The sequence below is a fragment of the Capsicum annuum genome, chromosome 5 (assembly GCF_002878395.1).
Source record: "Capsicum annuum cultivar UCD-10X-F1 chromosome 5, UCD10Xv1.1, whole genome shotgun sequence".
Lineage (NCBI taxonomy): Eukaryota > Viridiplantae > Streptophyta > Magnoliopsida > Solanales > Solanaceae > Capsicum > Capsicum annuum.
Window position 1 is genome coordinate 28,083,203 of NC_061115.1, and position 11,183 is coordinate 28,094,385.

The 11,183-nt window shown below is 35.3% G+C and overlaps 1 protein-coding gene and 1 long non-coding RNA gene across 2 annotated transcripts; both read right to left on the minus strand.

Annotated features, from left to right (window-relative positions):
• Window positions 1–2,163: 2,163 nt before the first annotated feature.
• On the minus strand, window positions 2,164–4,119 carry LOC107871721. Its single transcript, XR_007055480.1, has 3 exons — window positions 2,964–4,119; window positions 2,576–2,749; window positions 2,164–2,481 (listed from the first exon to the last, which is right to left on the minus strand). It is a non-coding gene; the product is annotated as an uncharacterized LOC107871721 (long non-coding RNA).
• Window positions 4,120–9,663: 5,544 nt separating this feature from the next.
• Window positions 9,664–10,787, minus strand: LOC124898459. The gene is made up of 2 exons (XM_047412104.1): window positions 10,398–10,787; window positions 9,664–10,212 (listed from the first exon to the last, which is right to left on the minus strand). Exons 1-2 carry the CDS (start codon window positions 10,785–10,787, stop codon window positions 9,664–9,666), a joined length of 939 nt encoding a protein of 312 aa, XP_047268060.1.
• Between the last annotated feature and the right edge of the window lie 396 nt (window positions 10,788–11,183).

The following is an 11,183-nucleotide window of genomic DNA, read 5'->3' on the forward strand; positions in this document are numbered from 1 at the left end:
GCTTTGAAAGTGTTTATGCACTTCATGTTTGTTTTTCATTGTGTACAACCAAATGTATTTGGTATACTGATCAACAAATAGACAATAGTAGCATTTTTTATCAATAGAGAGAACAGGGGATGGACCTCATAAAGCACTGTAAATTATTTCTAATGGATGTTTGTTGGACAAAGTGTTGGAATAAAAGGAAAATCTCTATGCTTTTTTGCAGCAACAAGAATTACAACAAGTAAACTTGTCTTTTGAAGAATATGAAAGACAGGAACTATTTATAATGGAAAGTAAAACTTAAGAGTGGGGGTGACCCAATCTTCGATGCCATAGATGTAAGGAAGGTCCAGCAATGGCAATGTTGATGTTTGGTCGATTCAGGGACAGTCATTCATAGAGACTTGCTTTATTCAGGCCACGCAGAAAAGGTGCTCTCATAGTCAGATCCTTCACAAGAAAAGTAAAAGGAAAAAATTCTATGGAGGTTAGATTTTCTTTACAAAATTGATGAACTGAAATGAGGTTGTGTTTGATAGCTGAAGCACACAAAATACTAGAGAGTTTGAAGGCAGTATTTGATGCAGTTAAGTGAGTATTACCAGTTTGAGTAATCAGAATCACATTACCATTGCCCATTATCACTGCATCCAGACCTTTAAATTCTTGAACATTTTGGAGTGAGTTGGTATCTGAGGTGATGTGGTGAGATGCACCTAAATCAAGAATCCAGGGGTCGCTCAGTATAGTGTGCACAGCAAAATTTACTTTTGCTTTAAGGTGGTTATGGGACCGAAAGCGGAAAACATTTGTTGTATACCTAAATTTGTCACAAAGTTGACAGCGTACTCATGATGATTGGTGTGGGAAGTTACGCCACTGAGAATTATCCATTGGATTGCGCCACTAGGAATTATCCATTGAATACTGAGAATGAGTGCTTTGATTAGACTCCCTGAATTGGGGACGCCAGTTATTGTTGTTGGATGGGTGTCTATTGTTGCGTGGGGATGATGGAGCTGGTGGAGGATTTGGCACTTGTTGAGCAACACCTGTTGTGATCTGGGTAGAAGTCTTCTTGAGGTCCTCGTGTTTGAGGAAAAGTTTATGATCAAGAAGCTTGTTAAAAAGTTCTTCATAGCTAATAGGAGAGTCCCTTTCCCGTATGTCTGCAGAGATTTCCCAGAATTCTGACCTGAGTCCACTCAGTATTTTCACCACTAGTTTTTTATTATTAACGGGTGAACCTGCTATGGCTAGTTCACCAGAGAGAGAGTGAATCTCTCACATATATTCGACAATGGATTTATTTTCCTTACTGACTCAATTGAGATGGTGACGAAGGCTGAAGACGTGGGTTTGCGATTTGTTTGCAAAGGAAGTGTGAAGTTGATCCCCTGCAGCTTTGGAGTTAATAGCAGAAGCTACCGTGGGTGCGATTGTGGCATCTTACGAGGCCATGAGAGCATTTTGGATCAATTTATCCTGACCAAACCAATCCTTGTACGCAGGGTTGGCTGTCTCAAGGCTGTTAGTTGTAATTGTTTCAGCAGGGGACAGCATGGTGTCGTCAAGATAACCATAGAGGTCACGGCCATGGAGCAACATGGCAATCTGGGTTTTCCAAATGGTAAAATTAGTGTTGCTGGTCAGTTTAATGGGCAGCTAGGATGATGGATTGAATTGAATCAAGTGTTTGAGGACAGGGGTTGCGTCGGCATTAACGACGTGGGAAGAAGTGGCCATCGCTGCAAAGAGAAGAAGAAAAAAATAGATCTTGGACTCTATTAAGAGTATTTTGGCTTTGATACCATATAAATGTAGAGAATGAAGATGAAGTTGTTTGATTTCATTGATATATATGTGTATATATACAAGAGAACACAAACTAAATAAGGAAAGAATCAACTAATAAAGAATTGTGATCTTCTCCTAAATGGGAACTAAATCACTATGAGATACTAAATCAATCATGAGATATCTTAACAAGTGGTACATGCTCTATTAGGTGGTCTTATGCAAATTCTAAATAAGAAACCTCAAACCTTTATATTAATGGCCTTTTCTACCTATTACATTTGATAGTAGGTTAGCATTATGCACACCTTTTATATACCCTACAAAGGGGTAAATTTTGTTGAAAGAACTTCTAAAAGGGCACAACCTTGAGCAACATTGTTTTTGTTGCACAAAGTGTTGTAGGAAATATTTTACAAACTTTTAAATCGTCGTAGATCCAAGATTCAGTAATATAAATCAACGTAGATCAAAGATTCAAAATAGAAAGAGCAGTCTATATAGTATATGATTTTAGCCCTTTGATTAAGCAGCAGAAATCTTGGTTAATGGGCAAAAACCATGTTCCAGACTAGCTTTCCACACTTTCTTAGTATCAAGCATCATGTCACCACATTCATGCTCATTCTAACCTTCCAATGCATGTAAAATTCCAGCTATTCTCTAGGTACTCATCACTCTTCTTGGTAGCCAGTTCTAAAAGGAAAGATCACTCATGAATTTTCTTTATTTTTTATGAACTGTCAAATTAGTATAGAGAAATTAAGAACAACTAATGATCTTATCGAACCTCACAAGAGTCTAAATTTTCAAGATGCTTCAGAGAAATCATGGCTGGTGTGTTGAAATAGAAGCAGTCCTTGTGAGCTTTTCTTGGAGGAAATTGTGAAAAAGGTATAAATAATGTTCTTTTTGGTGCATTCAATTGTTCATCTTCACTCAATCCATCCCCTACTAGCCATGTCTGCAATATAATATTTCAATCAAGAGCCTCTTTTTAAACTATAGACAGGGAAATATTCTTTTCCATATTTGGACTTTCTAAAATTCAGATTTGTTCAGATCTCAACATAATGATAAAACTTTAGGTTAGGAAAGGATTGAGTGGATGGTGCTAGGAGATGTTATAAATTGTCAAGATTTAGATCAGTATATTTCAATATATTTTTGGTTTATACCTTTGAAACATTGTAAGATTTTGAGAAGACCAAATTAGTTGCAGCCTCGGGGGTAAGCCTTGCTTTAAGTCTCTTTTTATCTTCTTCATCTAGCATGACAACCTGTACATAGAAAATTACAATGACCGAGAAAACGAAAAGCTAAAAATATTTGGAGATTAATAGTCAAATATACTTGAATTCCCCCTTTACACAAGGCAAGGGCAATGTTAGCAACTTCTCGAAGGAAAACTTGTGAAGTTCCTTTAGGAATAAAGTTGAGGACCACAGCAACAGCTAGGCTACTTACATCTACCACCTTCACTGAGGGTACCTCTTTATGAAAATTTCACCATTCCTATTCAGTTGCTCTTCCTGAAAACATACATTTGAAATAAACCATAAGTATGAGTTAACCTTCAACGTTGATATAGGGTAATGTGTGAATTTTTTTAAAATCTTTTCGTCCATAATGTTGTGATTGCGTACAAACATTCTGCGATAAGTTTGCAGGATATTACTGGTTAAGAATCGGTCATGCATTTTTGTCATAGATAAATAAAGGATGGGTATTATTAGGCTTTTGGACATATATTTTGACTAGCCTGATTTAAGAGTCCAAGGCTCAACACTTTAATGCCTTTCTGATCTGCTTCATTTAACGCTTTCTCGATCAAATTGTTAATACTCTCTCTTTGCTATTGCATAAAGTACTGCAACAAAATCAAGAATCAGGACAAATTAATAATCACTTTAACAACAGACGCAAAAAGTAACAACAATTTTTAGTAATCAAACTTAATTACTTGTATGCGATACTTTGGAATAGCCTAAGTTTGTAATTTGACATTCTTGAACAAATTTCTCTCAACAATAAATGTGGGACCAGAAATCCCTGTAAGCATTATTGACCATAATGTGATGGGCCATATTAAACAAAAATACCACTTTGAGGTGTGAAAGCTTCGAGGCCAGCGATGCAAATCCTAGTCGAAGATGGTAGATGGATTCTAGGGTTGTTAGATGCGTAAGGTGGACCACATCAGGTACTTCAGCTTCTTTCTTAAGTGACTTTTCATACAATGTGTCTGATGTCTTATCCATTGTATCATAGATATAGTCATACATTGGCATGAAAAGTGAATAGTTTGTTCTGAATTGGGTGTGATGTAGTGAGTGGTACTTGTGCCATCAAAATATTTATATTAGTGTCAAAAGAATGAACACAGAACTTCATGTTATTACGGACCTGCCCAATCAGTAGACTATAAGAGAAGCATATTTGACAATAATTTACATTATTTCTATTTATTTCCCTAAGTAACTAAGAAAGTTGGAAGAAGAAGCCAAATAAGATAAAACTATCTTGTCTCTAAAGGCGACTATACATAAGTACAATGTTCCATTTCTCTCATAACTTCAATCACTGTACTGCCTTTTAGATATGCATGAGCATGACGTGTTCTTGAATCTATGTCTAAATAACTGAATTAAGCTTGACATCTTTCAGAAGCAACACAAAACAACTTCTTAGTTGCTGGCTTACATAAAGGTTGGGTAAACAATGAAGAATTCCTATATAGCAGTGTAAAATTTTTCTTACGACGTATAATAGAGGTTATATAGTTACCAACCATGTTACAGTTAATTTACTTATAACTACCTAATTAGAGACATTGTTGTATAAATTAGTGTGCTACAACGTCAGAGAAAAAACTTAAAACTTATTAAAATACAGGGAAAGAAGACTCACGAGGGTGTATACATCAAGTACTTGAGAGGGGGGAATATAGAGAACATCCACTTAGGAATTACCTCAAAGTTGCAATGGCCCATGAGGTTCATAAAATTAACATACATGGCATAAATACCAATTGAAGCTATGGAAGCAGTCCCAATGAATAATGTTGTGAACACGGGTATGGAAAAGAGCACATAATATGCTAGTAGCTCGCCAAATGGATGAATTACGGCTGCCAAAATAAAATAAAATTACTGTGTAAACCATGGAAGTTGGTAATTGACTGGTAATATTGCACTATACCCCATTAGTTATGTTAGCTCTCTGAATGTTTTAATGATGACAAGAATTGAAGTGTTATTATGTGAAAAATATCTAAAAGTGAATTTTTCGGAAGAATGAATATCATAATTTTCTAATGAAATTTCTAGAATAGTCTAGTGAGTTAATATGATTGTTTTTTAGTAGAGTTTCTAGAATACTCTAGCATAGTATTTAGGATAATTATCTTTGAAAAATATCTAGATTATTCTTAAATGGCTAGAATATAGAAGTTCCCTAGATTGTTCTTGTAGAAGTATCTAGAACCATTCATGGATAAGTATAAATAGGCATGGTCTTGTACATTGTAACCAAACTAAAAAAGAGCCAAAAGCAAATCCAATACAAAGCATATAAAGTAGTTTTCTTCTATACCTAAGCTCTTTTATTCAATATTTTCCTTCTACTTTCATAGCTTCCTCTTCTTTAGTTGAATCTTCTGATCTTAGTTAATGATCTTGAGACAGTAGACAGTCTCTCCAACTACACCTTTTTCTTCTGCTATTCTCTACATGTTATGGAATGTGACTTACAGTATGATATGACAATTGTATATATTAGAGTTTAAGGGTGTGTCTGATATGCTGGAAAATATTTTCCTAGAAAGTAGGTGGTCTTTTTATTCATTTTCTGGTTTATGTTTGTAACTAAGCAAAAATATGTTCCAAGAATATTTATAAAATATCCTGAAATTGCTATGAATCTTCTCCGGGATTAATTTCATTCTAACTCTTAATAACTTGATCAAAGTGATGTAAAACAATTTGAAAGAAAATTACCAGTGATTGGCTCAGTAATAATAGAGGAGTGGTGATGAGAATGATAACCAGAGTAGAGAAAATGATGATGCAGAGCTCTGTGAAGCCAGTAATAAAGAAACTCGACAGGACCAATATGAATCAAGGCAATTATTATAATTCCATCAGTCCTCCACATAGGCATGTGATGAGCTTGTTCAAGCATCAGGTATCCTACATAATATAGCAACCCAAGAAGTGTAATCTGATCATCCCTACAAAAATATAATTCAATCTTAGTGACGGTGTAAATATCTGTTTTCCACGATTAGTGAATTTTAAGCTGTAATATAGTACCTATTTACCAAAATGAGTTTGGTGTAGACACTACGTGCAACTACGTATTTTATCAGTTACTGATATGGAGTGGGCGAAGAATGAAGTGAAGGTACATAACAGTTGTTTTCTCTATCAACTTGATCAAATTCGATGCTCTTATCAAGAATTCAGTTATTACCCGTTGCAGTCCTGTAGCGGGATAGAGATTGTTGGGAAAACAAATATTCCCACCCAGGATAATATTCACACAAGTAGAAATAACAGGAGAGTAACAACAACACCAAATATTATAACGAGATAAATAAAATACCCAATAGGGTAATATAATAATACTGATTACAACTTGGCAGTGTCAAAAGACTACTACTCTTTATAAACGAAACAACACTCTTTTAATTTCCCACAACTTACTATAATATTACTCTCACACTATTATCTCATAGACTATAGAATATTTGTGGATTACTCTCTTTTTCTCTCTACTGCTCTCTCAATTTTGGTGTGTTTTGGAATGATGGCAACTTCATCTATTTATAGATGAATATTCAAGCTTAAAACAAAAAAACACCATGTCACAACACCAAATTATAAATTCATGTTACAACACCAATCCATGTCACCACATTAGGCATATTGCAACAATAATTTTTTTGTTATTTAATTTATTTTAATTATATTTGATCTCATAAATTTCTCCCTTAATTTTGATTTTTTTTCTTCATTCTAAGACTTGATCTTAATCTCTGAAAGTCTTCAAACTTGAGAGGCTTTGTGAAAATATCTGTAACTTGATCATGGGATTTAACATACTTGAGATCTACCTCTTTCTTGGCAATACATTCTCTGATGAAGTGATACCTTGTATCTATGTGCTTACTTCGATCATGATATACTGGATTCTTGGAAAGAGCCTGTGCTGACTTATTATCAACACAAATCATTGTGGCTACAGTCTGTGGTAAGTTAAGCTCCTTCAATAATCTTCTCAACTAAATGGCATGGCACGTACATGACGTTGCTGCCATATATTCAGCTTCGTACGTTGAGAGAGTAACAATTGTTTGTTTCTTTGAGCTCCAAGAAACAACACAATCACCCAAGAAAAACACAAAACTTGATGTGTTTTTCCTATCATCCACATCTCCCACATAATCGCTATCACAAAATCCCACAAGGTTAAAATCATTAGAAGAAGAATAAAATAGTCCAAGGTCTATCGTACCTTTTAGGTAACGAAGAATTCTTCTAGCAACTTGCAATTAAGTAGAGGTAGGAGCTTCCATGATTTGACTTACTACTCTAACTGCAAAAAGTATATCTGGTCTCGTACAGGTCAAGTACCTCAGACTTCTCACGAGACTTTTGAAAAGAGTGGAGTCCACTTTTTCACCATTATCAAACTTTGATAATTTTGTTCCACTTTCCATTGGGGTGTTCACAGGATTGCAATCAAACATGTTGTATTTCTTCAAAATCCCCTTTGTATAGCTTTCTTGAGATATGAAGATGCCTTCCTCCATTTGATTAACTTCTAGACCCACGTAATATGACATAAGACCTATGTCTGTCATCTCAAATTCAAGGGACATAGTTTTCTTAAAAGTTTCAAAAAAACATGATTTATTACCCGTCAGAATAAGATCATTAACATAAAGACAAAAAATCAAAATATCTTCATTAGTATGAACTTTAATGTAAAGAGCATATTTATGGAGACATCGAGTAAACCCATTTCCTTGAAAATACTTGTCAATGCGACTATTCCACGCTCGTGGAGCTTACTTCAACCCATATAAAGCTTTTTTTAATTTCAATACTTTATCTTCGTGATTCTTGACATAAATATCAATGGTTGTTCAACATAGACTTCCTCTTCAAGATATCCATTCAAAAATGCCGACTTGATTCTAGTTGATGGATTTTCCACTTTATTTGTGCTGCCAAAGAGATCAGCAGATGTATCATCTCCATACGGGCAACAGGTGCATAAACTTCTTCATAGTCAATGCCATGTCTTTGCTTGTAGCCTTTAGCTACGAGTCTTGCCTTGTATCTCTCTACCTTTTCATGAGAATTCTTCTTTGCCTTGTATACCCAGTTGAATCCAATTGCTTGATGATCTTTAGGAAGAGTTGCTAACTCTCCAGTGCTTTTTCTTTTTTATCGACTAAATTTTTTCCTCCGTGGATTGTCTCCACTTTTTATCTGTAACAGCATCATCAAAATTCATTGGTTCACTGTCATCATAGAGATAACATAAAAAATCAAAATTAGTAACTTCTTCTGTGTCATCATAGAGTTCTCGGATGCTCCTCATCCTCTATGGCCATTCACTTGAACCCTGATCTTGAGAAGAAGAAGAGGCAACATTTGCTGGTAGGGTTGTATTCTATGCAGGTGTCATGGTATCCTGCACTTCTTCATCTCCAAAGTATGAAAGAAAATCATATGTTCTTTCTTTTGGAGCCTTCTGGACTTCTCAATTCCATGACGTTTCTTCATCAAATTCAATATCACAACTGACCACCACTTTGTTGTTGCTTGGATTGTATAACTTGTAGCCTTTTAAACTAGTGTCGTAGCCAATAAACACATACTTAACGCTTCGATAATCAAGTTTATCTCTCCCTTGATATGGGAACATTAGCATAAGCTATGCTCCCAAAAATTCTCAAGTGCTTGACACTTAGCTTTCTTCCGCTCCATGCTTCTTGAGGTGTTTGATCTTTCATACTTCTTGTGGGAGACCTGTTGCTTAAATAAACTGCACATGAAACAGCCTCGGCCCAAAATTCTTTTAGCATATTTTTAGCTTTCAACATACATCTTGCCATATTAAGAATTGTTCTATTCTCTCTTTCTGCAACTCCATGTTGTTGGGGCGAGTAAGGTACCGTTAGAGGGCGACGAATTCCATGAGACTGACAAAAGTCATTAAATTCTTTTGAAGTGAATTTGCCTTTTCTATCGGACCTTAAGGATTTTATTTTATAGCCACTTTCTTTTGCTACAAGTTCTTTGAAATTTTTAAAAACAATAAAAGCTGCTAATTTTTGCTTCAAGAAATATACCCAAGTCTTTCTACTGAAATCATTAATAAAGAGTAAGAAGTATTTAATTTTACCGAAAAAAGATGGATCTATTGAACCACACACATCAGTGTGAACAAGCTGAAGTGGATTAGTTGCTCTTGACGTGGCTTCCTTCGGAAAACTCCTCCTTGCATGTTTTCCAAGAAGACAAGCTTCACAGAACTGATTGGGATGATTGATTGATGGAATTCCATCAAGCGTGTTCTTGTCTCCCAATGATTTGAGAGTCTCAAAGTTCAAATATCCAAATTGCATGTGCCAACACCAAGACTCATCTTGCACATTAGCCTTCAAACACTTTGCATTAATGGTCTTAAGATTCAACGAAAATAATTTATTTTTTGCCATATGCACTTTGGAAATTAAATTATTACTTGAATCTCTAAGCCAAAGATGCATATTTTTCATATGAATGTCATATCCTTTTTTAAGAAGTTGGCCCAAACTTAAAGTATTATTTTTTAGTTTTGGCACATAGTAAACCTCATTGATCAATTTGTGATCACCATTTTTACAGGAATCAAAATCATACCTATTTCTTCAAATTGAATCTTTGAGGTATCTCCAAAAGATACATTACCTCTCGTCGTCTTCTTGATCTCCACAAACTTGGCTTCGTATCCACACATATGAGTGCTTGCTTCATTATCAAGATTCCATGAATTGTAATCATCTGTATCATCTTTTGTGAGTGTCATTAACAATGTTGACTCGTCTTCGTCTTTGTTGTTGTCAACAAGGTTAGCTTTTTCTTCAACATTACTACAACATTTCCAAGAGTAATATCCAAATTTATGATAGTTGTAGCACTCAATTTTAGATTTGTCATACCTTATTTCATTGGTACCTTGATAAGCTCCACGTTCTCTCCCTCTTCGTTGTCCACGACCACGACCTCTGAATATTTGGTGGTTTTTATCTTCATTGTTGAATTTATTGATATAACTCCTTTCTCTTCCACGACCTTCATGGCAGCCACGGCCTCTCCATTGTCTATTTCCTCTGTAACTTTTTTCACCTCCAAAATCTTTGAAGGATGCCTGAGTTTTAAGAAGTTGCTCCAATGGCTATTCTTTTCTTCTTTTTATTTTTTCTTCGTGGGCTTGTAAAGAACCTTCCCATTGCTCTACTGTCATAGAGTCTAAATCTTTAGACTCCTCAATAGCACACGCCACATAATTAAATTTGGGTGTTAAGAGCGAAGGATCTTTTCTACCATACGTACATCATCTACTTCCTCCCGGTACCTTCTTAGTTGATTCACAACAGCCATCACTCTTGACCAGAAATCCAAAATAGATTTGGATTCTTTTATTTTTAAAACTTCAAAATCAGCCCTTAGAGTTTGAAGTTTTACCTTCTTCACCTTATCAACTCCTTGGAAAGAATTTTGTAAAATCTCCCAAACTTTCTTCGAGGTGGTTGCATCAGTCACCTTCTCAAACATGCCATCATCCAGACATTGGTGGATGAGAGTGAGGGCCTGTTGATCTTTCTTCCTTGTCTTAATCAAGACATCTTTTTCATTTTGAGACAGAGTCTCCTCAATGGTGGGTTTCGTATATCCTTTGTCTGCAATGTCCCAAGCAACTTGAGATCCAAGAATGGCTTTCATTCGTAGGCACCATTTTTCATAATTTTCTTTTGTAAGGCAGGGGTACTGAAAAGAAAGTGGACTATTATTTGTCATGGCTCTGATACCACATTGTTGGAAAAATAAATATTCCCACCCAGGATAATATCCACACAAGTAGCAATAACGGAAGAGTAACAATGACACCAAATATTATAATGGGGTAAATAAAATACCCAATGGAGTAATACAATAATACTGATTACAACTTGGCAGTGTCAAAAGACTACTACTCTCTATAAACGAAACAACACTCTTTTTATTTCTCACAACTCACTACAATATTACTCCCACATTATTATCTCACAAACTATAGAATATCTGTGGATTACTCTCTTTTTCTCTCTATTGCTCCCTCAATTTTGTTGTGTTTGGAAA